Source organism: Ambystoma mexicanum, chromosome 11 (assembly GCF_040938575.1).
Source record: "Ambystoma mexicanum isolate Mex_15411 chromosome 11, UKY_AmexF1_1, whole genome shotgun sequence".
Classification (NCBI taxonomy): domain Eukaryota; kingdom Metazoa; phylum Chordata; class Amphibia; order Caudata; family Ambystomatidae; genus Ambystoma; species Ambystoma mexicanum.
Window position 1 is genome coordinate 174352296 of NC_090934.1, and position 21839 is coordinate 174374134.

The window sequence follows — 21839 nt, forward strand, 5'->3', positions numbered from 1 at the left end:
CCCCCTCAGGCTCTCGGTGCTTTTCTCCATTTGTGCTCTCAGGCTCTCGGTGCTTCTCTCCATTTGTGCTCTCAGGCTCTCGGTGCTTCTCTCCATTTCTCCCCTGAGGCTCTCACAACTTTTCTCTATTTGTGCCCTGAGTGTCTCGGTGGATGTTTCCATGGCTGCCCTGGAACCCCCGCATTCATTTGCATGGTCCTTGAGTAGCGTGGACACTTCCTGCTGTTGCTCGATCAGCAGGTCGAGGGACTGTTGCCTCTGCTGGGCCATGGACATTTGCGGTGGTGTGACAGGGGGGCTGCTCAACACATGTTGGCTTGGCACAGGACTTGTGGGGGTTGGCCAGTCGTCGTCTTCAGGGTGCCCCTGCGTGGTTTCGTCATGGTGTAGGGGATGGGACATGCAGGGGGATTGGGAAAGGTCATGGATGGTACCTACGTCGCCAGCACTGTTTTCCGTGTCGGAGCATGCTGGCATGACAGCTGTGTCACCTATGGTGCTGCTACCACCAGAGGCAGTGCCATCAGATACGTTCTTTGGGGGGACCTGTGGTGCTGGGGTTGTGGACTTGCTGGCTGCTGGGGTGCCTGTTGCAGTCCCCTCCAGTGTGCTGGCACTTGATTCCTGCTGCTGCCGTGTCTTGATCCTTGCACCTGAGGTGGAGGCTCTTGGGACGTTGGTCCTGGCCCTCTTTGCAGGCGTGCTGGTAGGGGTGTCCTGCAGCTCGTCGTTGGTATCGGACCCTGTGGTGGAGTAAAGAGGGGCGAGCGTTAGTTAAGGGTCTGTGGGATTTGGAATGGCAACGTATCAAATGCATTGGGGTGGTACATGAGGGTGATTTGGGACTGGGCCTTGGAGGTGGTCTCATTTTCGTGTGGGTTGAGGATGCATTCATTTGGCTGCCTGCAGTTAGGGGGTGCATGCTGCACATGTAGGGGTTGTTTATGGCATCTTGATTAATTTGTTTATTCATTCTGACTTTTAGAGGGCGCTGTCAGGGCAAAGTATGTATTGCACTATGGGGTCACATGGTACTGCACATGTTCGTGGTTTGTGGATTTCGCATTGTTTCTCTTGGCCAACCTACCTGATTCTCCGGATGTCGGCACTCCTTTCTCCATCCCTCCGACTCCCTCTATGCTCTCCATTCCTATGGTGGAGGCGCAGATCTCCTCCCAGGGGGTCAACTTGATGGGCGACTCTGATCCCCCCCCGGTAGCTGTGGCGATGTTCCTGTTCGCAGAAAGTATGCTGCGTACGCGGATCCGCAGGTCGTCCCACCGCTTGCGACATTGCTGTGGCGTGCGGGGTGTTGTCCCCACCGCACTTACGCGCTGTGCCACCAGGGCCCATATGGCCTTCTTGTTGGCAAGGGCCGTCCTGGTCATTTGACTGGAGAAGACGACGGCGGCATTTTCCTGCAGGGTCTCGGTCAGCACGGTCAGTTCCTCTCGGGAGAAGTGGACCTGCCGCTTGCGATCACACGCTTTCTTGGCTACCTTTCCCATATTTATTTTTTTAACTGGGGTTGCTAACGGGTTGGGATGTGTGTCAGGGTCGGATTTTTAATGGTTGTGTTGGGATTCGGATTTTATAGTTGTGCGGCGTGCTGTTTCCCGTTCCGGCCACATGCTTTTACTTCCGTTTCCGTATATTTACGGTGCCCGTAATTTGCGGTGCCCGCTCATTACGGTGCCCGCTCATTACGGTGACCGCTAAGATGGGTGGCGGTATTGCACCTGGTGCAGCGTACGGCGGCGGTAAGGGCCGTTTTGGGGTCATTTCCGCCATCGCAGCCTTTCGGATTCCGCCATGGCGTAATGCTCGTGCCCGATGGGTCGTAATTAGCCGCACTTTGCTCCTTCGTGCAATGGCGGAAACGCTATTTACGCTGTTGCGGTCCGGTCAGTCAATTTCCGCAAGGGTCGTAATGAGGGCCATAGACAGGGTCATGTCAAGGATGTCTTCCTTAGCTGATTTTTATGACAAAAACCCAGAACATTTCCTTTCGTATGACCCTCAAGGGGCCACACCCTCAGGCTCCTCTGATCCTATCCCCCTAAGTAAAAAGGCCCAGTTCGAAAGACCTGAACCCTTCGAGGTGCAGCCTTACTCTACTCCATACTCTACTCCACACCCCAGATACCAAGGACAGCCTTTCCCTGAAGGGGACCAGGAGTTTACAATTATGGAGGAACAAACCGGGACTGAATACTATGCGGATGATGAGGACCTGGAGGAGGTAGAAGATGAGCAGGAAATTTACAGAGTAGATTCCCCGGTAGAGAGCGAAGCCCCAGTTACCGACTCGCCAGTTGATAACCAGCCCCTCCTTAATGAAGTTCTCGCTCGCGCAGCAGAACATTTTCACATCGACACCCACGGTATACAGGAGGAAAGGGACTTCGCAGAAGAGTTGGTGGGAGAGTGGAGGCCGGTCGCTCAGACCATCCCTATCCTTAAATCCATCCAACGTAGAATAGATCCATCCCTGGTGAATCCTAACCTCACCAGAGCCGTCAACCCCAGAGTCGAAAAACTTTTTTGGGCAGCCCAGTCTGACCCTCTTTATATAAGAGGACATCTTAAACCAGACTCCCTAGTGGTTACCAACACTCGGAAGAGGGCTGGGACACCCTTATCGTCGTCAGAAGCTCCTCCCGACAAGGAGAGCAAAAGACTGTACGGGTTTGGCAGGAAGGTAGCCTCAACGTCCGCCTACCAAGCAAGGATCGCAAACTCCACCACCCTGTTGGCAAGTTACAACTGCCATCAATGGGAAGAGGTCGCGGCGCTCATAGCCTCTGCTCCTGAACCGTTAAAGGGCCAGTTGGCTCGGATCAGAAGGGAGAGCCGTGTCTGGTTGCATATTAAAAGCAACTTTCGACGCCGCGGACAACGCAGGAAGATTGATAGCAGAAGGTACTGTTATCAAGAGACATGCGTGGTTACGGCAGTCGGGGTTCAAAACAGAAACCCAGGCTTCATTAATAGACAAGCCGGTGGAACCCGATCTATTGTTTGGGAAAGCGGTCGAAGACGCACTTAAGAATGCCAAGGACGAGTACGAGACTCTCAAATCCCTTGGCCAGCTTACCAACAAACCCCCTAACCAGAGGGGGAACAGTAATTTTCGTCGCCCACGCGGCCAAAATTCACAAAGAGGCAACTATGCCCAAGGACAGCGTACACAATGGAACAACAACCAGCAGTCTACCCAAAGTTACGGCAGGGGTAACAAGAGAGGTCGTGGAAGAGGCAGAGGCAGCCCCAACAAGGGAGGTGGCACGCCTCCACCAAAGCAGTGACGCTCAGTTCAGGGTCCCTTCTCACGCAACCCCAGTAGGGGGACGCATTTCCAACTTCACCCAGGCTTGGGAAGGGATCACCTCAGACAGATGGGTGCTGTCAACAGTGTCCCCAGGATATTGTATAGAATTACTGCAGCGCCCCCGGAACCACCCTCCACGACAAAGAATACACTCCTTAGAACATCGGAAGATCCTTCTCGAGGAGATCGCCATTCTGCTAGAAAAGGACGCGATAGAACTCGTCCCAGGACACCAGGTAAACAAGGGTATCTATTCAACTTACTTCCTTGTGCCAAAGAAAGATTTGACAATGCGCCCAGTATTGGACTTACGGCCTGCCAACAAGTATGTCAAGCCCCAAAAATTCCGTATGACCACGCTACAAGAGGTAATCCCCCTCCTAAAAAAGGGGGATTACATGGCAACCTTGGATATGAAAGATGCTTATTTTCATATTTCCATGCTCCCAGCCCACAGAAAATACTTGCGCTTCAAGGTAGACAGTCGCCACTACCAATTCAAGGTACTGCCCTTCGGGATAGCTTCAGCACCAAGGGTATTCACCAAGGTACTTGCGGTGGCAGCTGCACACCTACGCAGGGAGGCAATCCCAGTGTACCCTTATCTGGACGACTGGCTGATAACGGGGGAAACCCCAGGAATTTGCAGGTCAAACATTCAGAGGACTATTGACCTCCTCCACGAATTAGGCTTCTCTATCAACGAGAAGAAGTCAAGTCTGGTGCCAAGCACCTCAAAACAGTTCCTAGGAGCTATCCTAGATACTCAGAAAGGGTTGACCTTCCCTTCGGAAGAGAGAATTCTGAATATACTATTGCAGATTCCACATTATCAGTCAGGTCAACAAATAACGGTACGCAAAGCAATGCGGTTACTGGGCATGATGGCGTCATGCATTTACCTGGTCCCCCACGCGCGTCTGCGCATGCGTCCCATGCAGGAATGGTTTGCGAAACAGTGGTCTCAGGCAAGTGGTCAGTGGGACGATCTAGTGGTCGTTTCGCCAACACTCGTACAGAGCTTACACTGGTGGACAAGAGAGAATCTCGCAAGGGGAAAACCCTTTTACGATCCCGAAGTACAGGCAGTGGTGACTACAGATGCATGCCTGACTGGGTGGGGAGCTCACCATCTCCACCACACAGCTCAGGGTCTCTGGTCTCACTCAGTAGCCAAGAACCACATCAACCTGCTGGAGCTTCTGGCAGTATTCCGAGCGCTTCGGGCGTTCGAGCCCCATCGGCTAAACTTGTCGGTGCAGATCCGGACGGACAGCACGACAGCCATGTTCTATCTGAACAAACAAGGAGGGTCTCGTTCGCCAAATCTGTCCAAGCTTGCCCAGAAAATCTGGATATGGGCACTCAGACGGAACATCTTCCTGTCATCACAACATGTTCCAGGGGAGCTCAATTCCCTAGCGGATGCCCTAAGCAGAGACTCCCTCCCAAAAGAACACGAATGGGTCCTTCACAGAGATATCGAAGAAGATCTCTTCTCTCAGTGGGGTTTCCCCACTATAGACCTATTCGCCACAAGCGAAAACAAACAATGCCCAGGATTTGCATCCAGGTTCCCCCAGCCAGACTCCCAAGGGAACGCCCTGTGGATGAACTGGTCAGGGATGTTTGCGTACGCTTTTCCACCAACTCCTCTCATCAGGAAGGTGGTGTACAAGATGAACAAGGAATCAATGACGCTCATCCTAGTTGCTCCCATGTGGGCGAGACAACCATGGTTTCCACACCTACGCAGGATGGCGGTGTGCGAGCCCATCAAACTCCCAGCCTGGTACAACCTACTGTCCCAGCAACAAGGTCAAACAGTGCACCAGGAACCCGACTCAATGAACCTGGCAGCATGGCTCCTGAGGTCATAGAGTTTGGGCATCTCAATTTACCACAGAGGTGTATGGACATCCTAAAAGAATCCAGGAAACCAAACACAAGGCACTGTTACTTTGACAAGTGGAAGAGATTCGTTATTTGGTGCCAGAATAAACAAATCAACCCAGTTGATTGCACTCCTTCCAACGTTGTAACATACATGCTCCACCTGCTGGACGCAGGTTTGGTTTTTTAACTCTCTGAAAGTACACCTGGCAGCCCTCTCGGCTTACACCACATCCCATAACAAGGTATCGTGGTGGAAAGTACCAGTAGTTAAAGCCTTCATGGAAGGAGTAAAGAGACTTCACCCTCCTATTTCGAACCCACCGCCAGGATTGGACCTCAATGTGGTGCTAGCTAAGCTCATGGGCCCCCTTTTCGAACCCATGCATAAAAGTAGTCTCAAACACCTGACTTATAAAACGGCCTTCTTAGTAGCCATTACCTCTATAAGAAGGGTCAGTGAAATTCAGGCTCTGTCAGTGCAGGATCCTTTCTTTACTATCCACAAAGACAAACTGGTTTTACGCACACACCCTAGGTTCTCACCTAAATTTATATCTAAATTCCATGTAAACCAGTCCATCGAGCTTCCGGCTTTCTTCCAGAACCCGCAAAGCTCGGCTGAGGTGAAACTACACACCCTAGATGTGCGTAGGGCGGTCCTCTACTATGTAAACAAAACCAGACCGCTAAGGAAAACAGATCAACTGTTTGTCTCCGTAGCTACAGGCAGAGAGGGAGATCGCGTCTCTAAAGGCGCTATCTCGAAGTGGATTATCAACTGTATACAGCTGTGTTACTCTCTTTCTGAAAAAACTCTGCCTTTTACGCCAAGAGCCCACTCTACTAGAGGCATTGGGGCCACTCTGGCTTTCATTGCAAATGTTCCCCTCGACACCATTTGCAAAGCAGCTACTTGGAGCTCTATTCACACTTTTACTCAGCATTACTGCATTGACACTCATTCCAAGACAGATACACAAGTGGGACAAGCGGTTCTGAGACACCTGTTTGCTCATGACTCTTCTCACATCCCACCTCCTTCTTCTGGTACTGCTCGCTAATCTATGCACAGCATGTGATCTAAGCAGATTCCACAAGCCTCAGAAGGGATACATTACTCACCGTAATCGTATTTCTGATGCTTGTATCTGCTTAGATTCACATACGACCCACCCTTCCTCCCCTCCGAGAGAAGGCGCATGATTGCTGGTAGTCTTACCTTTCTGTCTATCTGCTTGGATTATCAGTACTCACGCTACTCCTCATGCTTCCTCATGTCAGAAAAAATACAATCTGAGGATCCTAGACGCGTGAGGGATCTTGGGTACAGTGGACGTCACACTAGGGATAGTATTACTGGCACGCCTGTGTCGACGCCCATTTTCGAGTTTCGAAAAACAAACTGTAATACTCCGCAGCTTCCACTAGATGTCGGCCTATGCACAGCATGTGAATCTAAGCAGATACAAGCATCAGAAATATGATTACGGTGAGTAATGTATCCCATATATATATATTTCCAAACGAAAAGTTCAGCCCGTAGCAGGGCAAAACCAATGGAGTGCACTCCACAAAGCAGCTGAATCAGGAAAATCCAGTAGTCAGCAAAATGAAGGGCTCAGACGGCAAAGACAGTTAGCACCAAATGTCCTTTATTAAATCAAAAGTGCATCAGAGAGGAGGACCTGAAGAGCACAACAACGCGTTTTGCCAAAATGGGCATGTGGTTCCCCTGGGGCTGCTTGTGAGGATTCATTTAAGCATCGCTCGAACTCTATGGTAACAATGCATAGAGAGGACCTAGACACACGTTGATACAATGAATAATTCACTGGGCGGCCATATTGGAATGTGCAAATAACAGCATGTGCATTAATGTACCATCAAATAAATAGAATAAAGTACACTGTATATTAACAGTCAGCAGTCACCAATTCCAAACTGGCAAGTAGCCTGCACAGCCGCAATATTCAATTAAAGTGGGAACTAAAAAAAGAGACGGAAAACTAAAAGTATACAATGCGTGTAAAATACGCGCATACAGAGGATAAAACCTCAGCCGGTAGCAAATGCCGCTATCAAATGTAAACCCCTTATGATGGGCCATTAAAGAAAACCTATGCCATTAATATTGGCAAACTCGGCAAAGTCATACCGTCTCAAAAATTAGTCCCACGAATTGAAAAAAAGAGAGCGCTAGGTACAAACATTTGCTAAAATGCAAAAAATCTCGTGGTCAATAGTCTCACAATGTATATATACACTCAGGCAGTTCATCATGCATAAATGGAATTTTTAAAAAACGGGAAAATGCAAATCAATAATGGCTGTATGCATGGACAGAATAAAGTGCTTAGTACAAGAGTTACCAATAAAGTGCAAAGTGCATAGCATCATGAATACAAGGCATGGGAAAGAGGAAAAGAAAAATAAGGAAGAGTAAAAAGTAAAAGGTACTGAAAAGGGAAAGGGGGAAAGAATTATAAAAAAATGTGGAATTAGACTGAAAATCTCTAAAGCAAAAATCCTATGCACAGTGCTCTGTGTCCATGATGGCTATAGTTGTCAAACTCAATAGACCAGGAGTATATAGTATGAAACAAAACGTCTATTTAAAATATATATTTAGAAAAATCACTAAATATCTAAAATAACATAGTATAATGCTTCATGCCAGATTCCCCCAGCCTCTAGGCACTGTAATAGCTGTTATTACCCAATTAACCTCGGAAAGATAAAGGGCCGATTATTCAAGTGTACAAAGTACAGCTTGCACCAGAACCTATTCCAGAAGCTATCCAGCCTGTTGACTAATGCTGAATAAAATGCCACACAAATTGCCTTTTACGTGGAGAATTTGCCACAGAAATAGCCTTTTGCATAGCAAACTGAATAAGGACTCTGGTTAACCTGGCATTTTATGTGGCAAGTGATCCATGTACATCACACCAGATCCATGTATGTTTCCAACTCAGCTCTCTATCTTCTGGCAAACGGTTTATTTCTCAAGCTGTTTTACATTTCCTACAATATTGAATGCTTATGTGGCTAATTCTGCAGATCAAAGTTGTTGCTATAAAATTTGGTGCTCCACAAAACTTTCAGGTAAACAGAGGATACTCTTATACTTCAGACAAGCAAACTACTCCGCACATGCATGTCATAATGGAACAGATTATCAAAGCTTTGCTCTGGTGCAAAAAAGTGGAGCAAATTAATTCAGCACTGACTTTTCTGCTTAGATAATTGGGAATGGAGCAGACCAATTTAGCCCCAATTTGGATTATCTACAAGGGCAAAATGGAAACAGTCTGTTTAATTTACTATGTTTGATGATTAACATAAAAGAAGTGTAGCAAACGAGATACTTTTTATGTTATGCAGCAAGTATAGTACAAGCAACAGTATGATTTATTTTGCCACAGTGCAAATATTTTTAGATAATACGTATTTTGGGAAAACATGTTTGCTCTATTCTATATCATCAAAGCATTTGATCACTTTTTAGAACGTGTGCAAATGTTTGATAATCTGGGCCCTGAAAGCTGGCTGCAACAAGAGGATTGGTAAAAATGCATTTTTTTAGCCCCGAGATATACAACAGACGTATTCATATGGACCTTTTTCCTTGCAGATAATTATTGATGTTATTCCCAAAGTTACCTGTTATATAGATTTGTTGATATTGAGAACCTCATTCCCAGAACGCTTTCCAATAGGGTTTTGCCAATATAAAACGCTTCTGTGAATCGGGCCCTTATTCATGCTTGGGTAATATTTTTATTGTATTCATGAATTTATTTAATCATTATTGATGCATTTTCTTATTGTAGTTACTACATTTGATCTGATTTTAGTATTTTGTCTTTATATGCCGTGTTACACATCTGAATAAATGTTGACCTCTATTAGCCTTCATTAGACAACATTTAACCCATCACAAATTATCCCTTAAATATAGCAGCTCCTGCTGTGGGTCTTGGCATCCTTCTTTCGATAACTGCCTGGCGGATAGTTTGCAGGCTAAGCGCTCACCTCAGATGAAGGGCAGGAATGCACTTTGCAAGTTCAAATCCTGGAAGAGCTGGCTTTGCCTTTCATTCCTTCAAAGACCGATAAATGGAATGCCATTAAATTAAGAAATAAATATAGCTATTAGTACAGCTCATAGAAATAGGAGAAACTCAGCATGGAGAACTATGCAAAAGCCTGATCTTAATATTATTTGTGTGTTTCAAGTGTTATCATGTTCCATGGAAGTAAAACTTCCTGAAGAGGGTTAAACATTAGGCTTATGAATCACTAAACCAAATATCTTAATTAACGTAAGAGCAAGGTATTCCTTTTGGGGGGCATTAGAGATCCATGGCATGTCTACTAACAGACAGATCTGTAGAATTTTGAAATGTGAGTAAATACTCATTGTTCACTAGCGTCCTTAAAAACTGGTATTCTTAAAAAATATTCCATAGCAAAATAAGAAACCAGGCGAGCTTGCTTTTCAAGGTGTGCTTTTTATTTTCCTATGTATTTGCTCTTGAAATAAAATATATGTATTGATCGCATTGCATAATACGCAGAAACTCGATTCTGTATTGATTTACTAGGTTTTGTTTGGCTGTAGTCTATTGTTTTCCTTTTTGAAAGTAGATATTTCGATTTAGGAAAAGTGCTTGCATTCCTTTGTTATGTGGCACAAAACACAAGAACAAAAAATATGGCATTGGAGACTTAATAAAATGTTCAAAAGAGACGCACTAAAGAAAAAACAATTGATGGGCAGGTTGAAATGAAGTTAAACTGGTTGTGATTTTTGTGTGTTTTATTTAGGCCCTGGAAAAATATTGCATGGTGGAAACCGGTTTTTCTGGGATCCGAGATGTTTACACCACGATGCCAAACCATGACAACGTTCAACAGAGCTTTTTTTTAGCCGAAACATTAAAGTAAGTACATGTGTCACAAAGTCATGGAATGTAGAAACACTGCACATCTATAGATCTAAAATAGCTTCATCAAATCCTTTATGCAAACTACTCCAGCCCAAACACACAACCAACCATACTACTTAGTTTGTGAGTTTCAGTTGCATGGTTACACAGGGTATCAAATGTGGCAATGATCCGCATGGACCATTATATGCTGGTTCCTCTTCTTCATCACAGTACTTACTTGCGAGGCACCAACCTCCATGACAGGAATCCTTTTCATAAAGATTTTGCAAGCCCCACCCCTTCCTCATTCTTTTCCTGTGATGCAGCAATAGTTAAAATACATGGTGGCAAGAGCTATTGTGTACTGCAGGACAGTCTGCTGCTGTGAGGAAACCTCTCGCTGCTAGGCTTCTGAGGGACAACACGGCTGTTCCCTGGTTGAGTTTTCAGTCAGAAGGCTGACTGAATCCCCTCACTCCCAAGGAGACCGAGCTGTTTAGGGGAGTCTACGGATGGCCCTCCTTCGGGGCGAGTAGGTAAGCCACATGATATGCTGCAGACACCAGGCGTGATGAGGAGCCCGGGCAAGAAGCAGCATGAACGGGCCCTTCAGCAGAATTAGCAGACTGTAGTGGCCAGAATGGTAATGTAACAGTCAAGGAGCAGTGTGAGTGTAGGGTGGATCGCCCTGCTAAGTAAGTGGACGAGGTCTGTGTGGGTAGTTACGCAGCGCAATCCGAGTAGTAAGTATGATCGAGCGGGTCATTACTGTCAGGTCACAGTGCAAATTGCTTCGTTAAATGAACACTGCAAGGTCACCGCTGTTCGCAGGCTAGCACATGCAGCTTTGCTCAGAGTACTTCTGTGCGGACAGGGCCGGCCCTAGGATTTGCGGAACCCTAGGTGGCAAAAGATATGTGGGGCCACTTTGTTTGCATCACAGGAAATTATGTCACAAAATTAGTTATTAAAATCCATGGGGATCAAAAAACTGAACTTCAATATCTTAATTTTAACAGTTAATATTGCGGTTGTAGCAATATCGGGAGCAAGGATTATTTTGGAGTAGCTGACCGAGTAAGCTGAATCTTTTGTAGCGAGGTGTACCTCAAAGAAAAGTACTGTCATGAGGATGAGCAGGACAAAGAGTAATAAAGATATCCGGTAAGTAATCCAAACATACCAAATGTGACTGCACATTCCAAGGATGTAAGGACAGGGATTGGCCCTGGGCCAGACAGGGCAAAGTGCTTTTGCTGCAGGATAGTGCGATCGTAACAAAACCTATTTCCGGCAAAGGTGCTGAGGCAGTCAGAGTTAGCAATTCCGCAGGGCTTCAAATGACATAAATAGGGCTCAAGTCCAGAAAAAGTGTGGGTATCACTAACATACGCACAGGGAGTGAACGTATCCCAAAATGAAATAGGCAATTTGTATTCAACTGGCCATTCCTAATAGAAGAAAATTCAAAATGGAAATGAGCATTGTCCTCAAAAAATTAATCGCCAGTACCGGAGGGAAAAAAATGCTACTGATTTTCCAAGAACACTGCTGGCAAAGTACAAAAGGTGTGCACATTTTAACATAAAAATCTATACTGAAATGTTCTATGAAAAGCAATACACCAATACAAGACGTGTGCTTTGAAGACACCTTCATGTGGTTTTGTAGGTTCAAATCCTGGTGGGAGAAAATTTAAGCAAACAAGCTTTTTTGCATGCTGGCCTCAAAAACTCACAAGGGGGATGGAGTCGGCACTGTGAAAAAAGTGGCTGGATGCTATCAACCCACATGTAATGTCAACTTGTACCCTGAAAATCAGCACAGGGCCAGGTAGAACATCTTCAGTACAGCAACCTCTCTTCCCACATCCCTGCCTCTGTGAAACTTGAGGAGAACCACCTCACGGTTTCAGAAGCACCTCAAGACCTTCCTCTTTGCCCCTGCCTTCGCTCCTCCTCTCCCCTGCTGTTTGTTCAGTGTCTGTATCTGACTTTCTAGCCCAGGTACCTGCTCACCCTGCCACCCACCCGCACTTCCTCCTGGCAATCCCTTGCGCTGGGGTCTGTATCTGTAACCCTACACTCCCCCCTTTTTTTCTGCACTTATCAGACACACCCTGTCTGTTGCATTAAACCTAGCACTTGCCACTTGCTGACTGCACTACAACTGTTTGTTGCTTTTTATTATTTAATTTATTTATTATTTATTTTTATTAATTTGCTCAGCACTTTCCACTTCTCCCCCCTCCCATGCACTTTTTCCCTTTCCCTCTCCCATGCGCTTGCGCTTTCTCAATGTCACTGGGCCTAGTAAGATCGTAGTTTTGCTCTCCCTTGTTCCCCTCCCTTGCCTTGTCGCGCTCTGAAACACTTGTGTACGAGCGCAATACAAATAAAATATCAATATCAATGAACCTGGTAAATCATCATAACAAATATGCCATCTAATCCTTTTCCCTCCTCACCGTGAAATGGTAATCTTTTGCATCGTTTGACAAAGGCATGCTTTATATGATGCAAGTGAAATTTGACACCCCGCCCATCTTTTTTGTCAACATATTTTTATTGCCTTCAAAGAAGACCGATTTGGGTGGCAACTTGTTTTCCTGTATGTGCTTTCAGAATAAAATGCCCCTTTTCAAACCCTTGTTCCAAACAAAGGTTCTTAAATGGGCCATTACTTTAAACACAGAGCGTGATAAGCCCTAACTGTGAGGCCCCACATGCTGATGGGCTGCTGGGCAGGTGGGAAGAAGGTATTTGTCTCTAGAAACGCATCGCAGGGGGTTGGGAGCTGACAGCACAGCCTCACTAAAACACGCACATAGATAAGCCCTGTGGCTGGAAGCAGCCTAGCCCTTGTTATTTCTTTTTATTTTTTTTTATAAATTTGTATTTATAGCCAGCAGTTTAGAGCACCCACACATGTCAGAGCACATTGTATATTAAATACAATAACAACCTACAGCACACATGAAGAACAGGCAATGCATCAATTAAGGAGAAAACAGGAGCTGCCCGGTGCACAGCATACTAGAATGCAACTATGGGACAATGGGAGAGTTGCCACTGGACACACTTTCAGATTGATTAATAAGATAATTATTAAAAGCAGACCACACATTCTTGGGGCGGGAGTGTATTGGGAGCATTGTCAGGTACTCTTCCTCACAGGTACGAGACCAGGTACTGAGCCATTTCTGAAAGGTCAAGGGGGAGGGAGACTTTTCCAGCACTGTAGCATGCATTTCTTGGCCACCATGCAGCTTATGTCAAGCAATGTAGCCTGTCATCTGGTGTCATTGGATTCCCACACTCTAAACAAGACAACCAACGGGTTTGGGTCGATCACCATACCCGTGATGTCCGCGAGGGCCCCAAGGATCCCCTCCCAAAAGTCCACCAGCTTATGACATAACCAGAACATGTGTAACTGGTCTGCACCTTCCTCCTTTTCGCAGCAAGCACATGCGTGTGTCAGTGCCAGCAAATATGGGAGTCTGCGAGGAGTATAATACAGTCTGTTAAGCAGTTTAAACTGAATGAGGCGGTAGCGGAAATTGATTGATACTCTTTTGGTGTGGGAACACATCTTTTTCCATAGATGGTCAGAGATCTCTACGCCCAGCTCATCTGCCCACTCAGAGCGTGCATGGGATGGCCGGCGTGTAGGGACCAAAGCCAACAATCATTTGTATAGAGGGGAAACAATGCCGCGAGTGCCGCTCGAGTTGGCTATGAAAGCAACCGGAGGGGAATCGGGAGGCTCGTCAGGGAAGGTGGGCCACATAGCACAGAAAGAGGCACGGAGTCTGTAATACTGTAACATTTCAAGCATAGACCCTCTGTGGCCCTGCCTCCATGACTGATGATCAATGAACCTCCCGTTAGGGAAGAAGTCGGTTATTGCCTGGTATCCCAGAGCCGCCCAGTGGCAGGTGAGAGCAGCATCGTGTGTGGCTTCCAGCCCGGGAAATCTCCAAGCGGGAAGCCATTTATAATAAGGACATGTGTCGGCTATTGTGTTAAGGAGGCGACCCCAGGCAAGTAAGGTGGCCGCAACTGGGTCAAATGGGGAGTCAGGTGAAAAGTCTTGCTGGCATAGCAGGTTCATGATGTTGGTCGCAGCTGCAGCCAATGTTTGCAGCTTAACATGCGGGCGTGTTAAGGGACTCGGGTACCAGTATGTAGCATATTGGGCCTGCGCAGCAACCCAATAAAGCCTCAGATCAGGCACTGTTAGCCCACCTCGCTCGTATGGGAGCACCATGTCAAGCCATTTCTGGCGGACCGCGCCCGAATGCCACAGGAACAGTGCACAATTTTTATGTAGGTTCATAAAATAGTGTTTCCCGGGCAAATGGGTACGTTGCAGAATCCATACAGCAACTTCGGGACCAGGATCATTTTGATAAGGGTGAGCTTCCCGGCGAGTGACAATGGAAGGGAGCGCCATCTGGCCATTTTGGACTCAGCAAGTTGTGCAACAGCCACATAGTTATCTGCCAGCAGGGTGGACCCAGAGAGGGACATCTGGACACCCAAGTATCGAATACCACCAGGGGACCAGCAGAGTGGATATTCAGAGGCAAGTTGTGGTGTGTTGGCGGTAAGTGGGAAAATTTCCAATTTGGAATAGTTGATTGTAAATCCTGAGCAGGTGCCAATACGCATGAAGTCTCGAAGGATGGGGTCAAGGTGGGTGGTGGGATCCCTAATATATAATAATACATCATCGGCATACAGGGATATTATTTCGGGGGTACCTGTCAACCGAACCCCTCTGTGAGTGTGTCGAGCTCTAACGTGATCAGCTATGGGCTCTATGACAAGTGCGAAGAGTATCGGAGAGAACGAGCAGCCTTGGCGGGGTACCTCTATAGAGTGTGAACATCGCAGAGGTCAAAGAATTGGCCCGCACCCTGACTACCGGGTCAGTGTACAACAATTTAATGTATCTAATCATATTGGGACCGATCCCCATGGTCTCCAGAACCAGCCACATACATTTCCACGAAACCATATCAAATGCCTTCTGGGCATCAATTGCGATGGCATTGGAGTCCTGGTCAATTCTGGCCATTACATTAAAAAGCCGCCAGATGTTCAGGGAAGTGGACCTCCCTGGTACAAACCCTGCCTGGTCCTCATGTACCAAGTGTGTCATGAACGGAAGGAAGCGGTTAGCAATCACCTTAGTGAACATTTTGGTGTCAATGTTCATAAGTGAAAGGGGTCTATATGAGCCGCACTCATCACTTGGCTTTCCTGGTTTGTGCAGAACCGTAATGATAGCCTCACGCAACGAGGGGGGAAGGACGGCGAGACAGAGTGATTCATCCCAGACCTCCAGGAGTCTGGGAGCAAGAATGGCAACATGTTCCTGGTAAAACTTGGGGGGAAGCCCATCAGGCCCAGATGCCCTACCCTTCGGGAGGTTGGAGATTGCCTCGACTATTTGCTCCAGTGAGATTGGAGACTCAAGTTGATCCCTGGTGGAGCCAGAGATGAGTGCCATGGGGATCTGCGTGAGCATATGTTGCTCACTATTCTCTGGGGCCAATGCGTAGTGGTTAGAGTATAAATCAGTGACGATTTCTAGTATCCGCTGGTCTGACCATTGAGGTGTTCCTCCAACGTCCTTGATGGACACAATTTGGGTCTGGCCCCTCTCGCTAGTGTTTTCCCAGGTCTGTCACCCTCCCCGTACCTATACACGGCTTGTGGCCAACTGAAGTACCGGACCTCCCTGGTGGCATGCGCATCGAAGACCCCAATATCCTTGTTGATTTGCACAAGTTTAGCGGGGTCGGCCACAGTGGTGCAGTCCCGCTCTAGGTCCCGGAGCTTGGCCTCGGAACGAGTAAGGTCGTTTCTTATGGTTTTCAACACGCCAGCCTCCCTGGAGATAGACATCCCCCTGATATATACCTTGAATGAGTCCCAACAGACGCCAGCAGTGGTGGACTGTAGGGAATTACATTCAAAGTAGGTAACAATGTTGGCCAATATGTCGGCTTTAAATACAATGTCAAGGAGGGCCGCAGATTTAAAACACCATGTGCTACAGGTAGGAACCGGCGATCCAAGCTCCACAGACAGGGTAATGGGTGCATGGTCGGATATTGTACGGTTCAGTATCTGGGCCTCACGGACCCTGCCAACGAGGCCATTGGACACCAAGAAGAGATCAATTCTGGATGAGCTATTGTGCACGGCCGAATAGTAAGTTTATTCTCGCAGGTGGGGATGGAAAGTCCTCTAGACGTCACGGATGTCGAGCACAGCACAATGTGAATGCAATTTGCGTGCTGCTCGCGATAATGCCCTAGATGCCAATCCCGTCCTGTCAAAGTCGACATCAAGTACCAGGTTCATATCACCCCCCCCCCCAGATGATTTGGACCGCCACATAGCCCAGTAGGATTGTAGCCACAGCATCAAAGAAATCATGGGAGTCCACGTTGGGGCCATAGGTGTTTACCAGGAGGTATTCCCTATCCACCAGCATGCAGTGCAGTATGACGTATCTGCCATCAGGGTCAATGTAGCTTTTTAGGAGAGTGACTTTAATAGATTTGTGAACCAAAGTTAGTGCACCTCTAGCCTGAGTAGAATAGGTTGCGTAAAACCTGTTGGGTCCCCAAGTCTTGGGAGGATAGCTCAGTGGCAAAGTGCTCGCCTTGGAAGCAAGATGGCACGGAGCAGCACAGGTTCGATCCCCGGGTCCGCGCTTAGAAACCTCGGGGTATTAAGCGTGTTATAAATAACCTATCATATCATATTATATCATGGTGGGATAGTAGTTGCCAGGTGAGTCCGAGCCTGTGTTTCCTGCAGCATGAGTATTTTAATAACGTGTCTTTGGGCATAAGCGACAATTTTGCGAGACTTGGTGTAATTGCCTAAGCCCCGGACATTCCAGGGCATTACCTTAGTGCGCATTGCACAGGTCTAAGGTACATCCCAGCACATGTGGCTCAGTGTGCAACTAAAGCTAGCATAATTACAATTATGCAACTCTTTCATGGCGTGAGATGCTGCTTTACTACTGCCATTTTTTATAGGTTCAACCCAAACACAACCCCCCCTCACCACCCAACAACAATCGGCGGTGCCCAAATCCACCCCACCCACAATTACCAACAATTACCCTTAACCAGATGTCAGCGGTCCCATCACAACTTCGTCCAGCTGCTCTGCGGGCCCAGCAGAGGCCAACAATCAAGAACCCCTCTAGATTAGCCGTTGCAACTGTAGTGGGGTGCGCTGTTGCCGTACGGACATCAAAGAGAGAACAGGAGCAATGGAGTACCAGGGCGGTACATATATCGGCGGAGGTTCATAGTGATAATTTCGACAACAAAAATGTCGAAAGTCAAAATGTCGAAAAAAAAATGTCGAAAAAAAAAATGTCGACTTTTTTTTTCAATGCATTTTTTTCGAAATGGGGGGGTTCCCCCCCAACCCCCCTTTTTTACATTTTTTTTACATTTTTCCCTTTTTTTTTAACTCCCGAACCCCTAAAATAAAAATATAATTAAAAAAAACGAGTCGACATTTTTTTTTTCAACATTTTTTTGTCGACATTGTTGTCTGTCGACATTTTTTTTCGAAATTATGACTGCCCACCATCGGCAGAGTACATAGCAATCACACAGTTACAGGTACCATTATGTGCATCAGAGGAAAACATCAGTGGAGCATGAGTAAACGTGGTCTAACAGCATCAAGCAGCGTGCAAACAAGTGGCCTGGTCACTGTAGCAAGCATAACCATGAGTCGCATGAAGATTAATGGAGTAGTGGTCAGGCCCTGGTGGAGCCGAAATGATTAACCAGGTGTACCATAGCTAAAGAGAACCAAGCAGGAGAGCCGGAATGGCCAATATTACCATCATCACATTATTGAGTGAATATTAATGAACAGACGTGGATAACAAGGAGGCAGATAAACCATTAAACATAGGCAACACAAGTGTAGACCCACAGTAGGTCAGTCGTTTTCCATGAGGTCATCGGCGGGATTATTGAGTGGTATCTGCGCCTCAATGAACTTCACTACCTCATCAGGGACCGTAAAAAAGTAAAGATTTTCCCTAAAGGTAAATTTGAGGCGCGTAGGAAACAGAATTGCATAGGAGATGTTGCATTCTCTCAACAAGTTCTTCACCCAAAGGAATTGCTGCCTCTCCTGCTGAACACCCACGAGAAATCAGGGAAAATTCGGATGGTTTGTGAGCCAAGGCACAGTTCCCCCTTCTCGCGTGCAAGGCGGAGAATGAGATCCCTGTCCTTATAATTCAGAATTTTTGCGACAATAGGCCTAGGGAAATCTCCAGGCTTAGGTCGAGGGGCTAGAGCACGATGTGGACTTTCAACAGTGAAGAAGGGGGACAGATCAGGGTTGTGAAGCAGTTCCTTAAGCAGGTTTTCGATAGCCAATTCCATGCGGCCCTTAAGTGCAGTTTCCGGAACACCTATGATACGTATGTTGTTGCTACATGATCTGGACTCTAAGTCATCACATTTAGTCTATACGAACTTCATGTCACACGTGAGCGAGGTGACAGTGTCCTGGAGGGAGTGCAACGCATCTTCGTTGGCTCCTATTCGATGCTCCGCCTCAGTGATCCTGTTGCTAGCATGATCGATTTGGGATTTGAGTGATGCAACGTTGCCATTTATATCGTTGAGCTTCTCCTGGAAGGAAGCAACGTTTTTAGTCGTGGACTCCATAATTGCAGTGAGATCCGGAGCAGGAGCGCCAGGAGGCGTGACAGGATCTTCAGGGTTGAGTGATGAGTGATCAGGCTCCGCTCTAGGCGCCACCTAGTGAACTTATTCATTGCCCCTACATTGCTGGTGCCCTAGGAACTATTCGACATCTCTGATTGATTGACTCCGCAGGAGGGCCCAGATGTGTAATATCAGACGTGATGAGTACAAGCAGTTAAAGCTGGGGTCCACTGATACACAGCAGTTGCCTCATAGGATGATGGGAGATCAGGATGCAGACGCAGCCGGGCAGCAGGGCAGGGATGTTGATTATGTACCCACAAGGACCGGACTGTAGTTCAGAGGGCTGAGACTCAGCGTGATAGCACATAATGAGAAGCCACAGTGATCCAGGCACACGTGAGTGCAAGCAGGGCAGTCCACAGTAAGGTCTATGGTATGTGTGGCCGCAGAGTGGGCACTGTGTGCATGAACATACCATGTTGCACACAGCCAGCAGGGGGCCGCTGCGTGGCCACAAGGCGGCTGGCCCGACTTTTATGTGTAAGTGGGATAGGAGCACAGGGCCACAACGGGCAGGGCCATGGGGCACAGCAGGACCCTGCTGCGCTGATATTATAGGGCCCACAGGACTCAAAAGGGCCGTGCGCACAGACCCCAGCAGCAAGGCAGTTGTTATTAATGGAGGGGCTGCTGTCTCTGTAACAAACAAAGCGCTGGCACAGGTCGCAGCGTAGGGAGCTGTAGATGCTGGGATCGATATAGCATGGGCCCAATGCTGCCCGCGCACCAAGAAGACACTGGTACAGCTGTGCGTCGGGTCCCGACCCGCCCCAGCAGCGAGCTCACCTGCGGCTGGAATCAGGAGAGGGCCGCCTCTGGCATGCCCAAGATCCCGCGAGGAAGCAGGCTCAAGGATCTGCCCCGCCGTCAGTCGGGCGGCTGTCTCAGCGCCCCGCAGGCGATGCTCGTTGTAGGTGGATGCAGTCTGAGGGGCCCCCGCAGCCTGAGCCGGACCAAACGCAGCGCACACGGGTGCCAGTTCCAGGCCAGATCCCGTGGCACCAAGCTCACCAAGGTCGTGCACACAACAAAGCAATCCACTCACCCTGGCGCGTGAGCCAGCCCAAGGTCACGTCCGCCCCCTCGGCTCTCTGACACTAGGCCAGCAGGACCAAGGCTCTGACTCGATAGCGCTCCTCACAGAGGGGGAACGGCTGGCAACCTCACAGTCAGCTGCGTCGGGGCATTGAGAAAGGGCAATGAGGATGTCATTGATCCAACGGATCCCGCAACACGAACCCGCTGGCCGACAGCCAGGCCGCACTACTGGCAAATGTTTGTATGGCTGTATCAGGGCCCCGGAGCACCGATTTCACTCGGGGTTGAAGGTAGACCTGCCTCGAGAACTCCTGTGCAGGTAGTGGCAGGACATAAAGGAAGATGCCTGAGATTTCCGCCGTTGGAGTCAGATGCAATTTGATGCTGCACGAAGCACAAGAGCTAGGCAGCCATTTCTTGGGCTGCTCAACAGCGCCCCCTCTGCCCTTGTTATTTCTTATACTCACGGCAGCAGGTAGCTGTTGGGCCCCCAAGAGGGCGGGGACTGGGGCAACAGCACAGACTGGCCATGCCTTCGACTGGCTCTGTGTGCAGACAAAAAGCGACTATGATATAGCATTTATAAGGCGCCTATACACAAGTGTTTCAAGGCGTGAAACAATACATGGCTTACAGATTTATAGGCAGGCCGATGGAGATTGAGAATTCTGGCTTCCGCTTTGCAGTTTATGTAGAACGGTGCAATAAGAAAAGTGATTGCTATCTCTAGACTGCACCCCCTAGAGATGGGGTATAGAAGGCCACATCCTGTATGTCGGACTTTAGAAGGCGCAAGCCAGAAGTGTTCGAGGGAGCCCGTTGAGGTAAGTGGGGAGGTGGGGGGAGAGTGTAGCAGGGCCGTGCAGCAGGATAGAGCTGCAGGGGGGCAAAGGTGACAGGGGAACTTTGCGGGAGAGGGCTTTGTGGCTATTTTCCTCAACGTTGATCTTTTGTTTGCAGTCTTTAGATCCTGAAACATAAAAAGTGATTTCATAGAGCTTGGCAGACATCATAGATTGGGTTACAGCTGATTGCTCAGGAGCATGCGCACAAAGGTGCATAGATCGGAGTCTAGCAGACACGTGTGTGCGTCAGACAGGCCGGTTTGAGGAGCAGGAAGGTGCCATGCAAAAGGAAGCCCATGGAGAATACAGATTCCCTCCTCTTCTTCTGACTCCTCACTCTAAGCTCAAAAAGAGGAGACATACAACCAAGAAAGCAGGCAACAAACTTCTGCAAGTCTTCAAAACGGCACTGAGGGAAAAGTCAAGAAAGAAAAAGATTAAATTGGGATGGCACTATTTGTGTACCAGTTCTTAATTTTCTTCCTCCACAGCAGCAAATCCTTAAGGAGGCTAGAGGCAAGGACCTGCACAAGAGTAGTAGCCCACGTGGCCAGGTTTATGGGTTCCAGTAAGAGGCTGCTTCATCATCAAAGACAAAGGGGAGGCGTCCACCACTAAACAGCTTACATTCTCAATTAAGACAATGAAGACAGGGATACCTATAGTATCAGAAATCAAAGTGGAAATCCTAAGGGAATGGGTCATCATATCAGAGCAATTTGGCCAAATTCATGATTAAACTTTGGTCACTACAAGGAAAGGATTCTACCTTACCGCAGACAATGGGCATTGATGAAATCCTAACAAGCTTGGTAGAAAGGTCACCCATCGCTCCAGAAAAGCCTGGGGTCAAGGACCCAATGGATAAGAAAGAGGACTCAACCTTCAATAAGGCACGCCCCGGAGCACTCCTTTGTCTCGGGGCATGTACATAGCTGTTTCTGTTATGTAAGACACTCTGGGGAGGGTTATGCAACTAGCAGATTTGCAAA

General features: G+C 47.7%; 1 protein-coding gene across 3 annotated transcripts in view; it reads left to right on the forward strand.

The window, feature by feature from the left end:
- Positions 1-21839, forward strand: part of MAN1C1 (mannosidase alpha class 1C member 1) — a 321546-nt gene that overhangs the window by 269404 nt on the left and 30303 nt on the right. For all 3 annotated transcript variants that reach the window (XM_069622732.1, XM_069622733.1, XM_069622734.1), the window contains one exon: positions 10058-10173. In XM_069622732.1, the coding sequence (XP_069478833.1) occupies positions 10058-10173 (116 nt within the window). The remainder of the gene's footprint in view (positions 1-10057; positions 10174-21839) is intronic.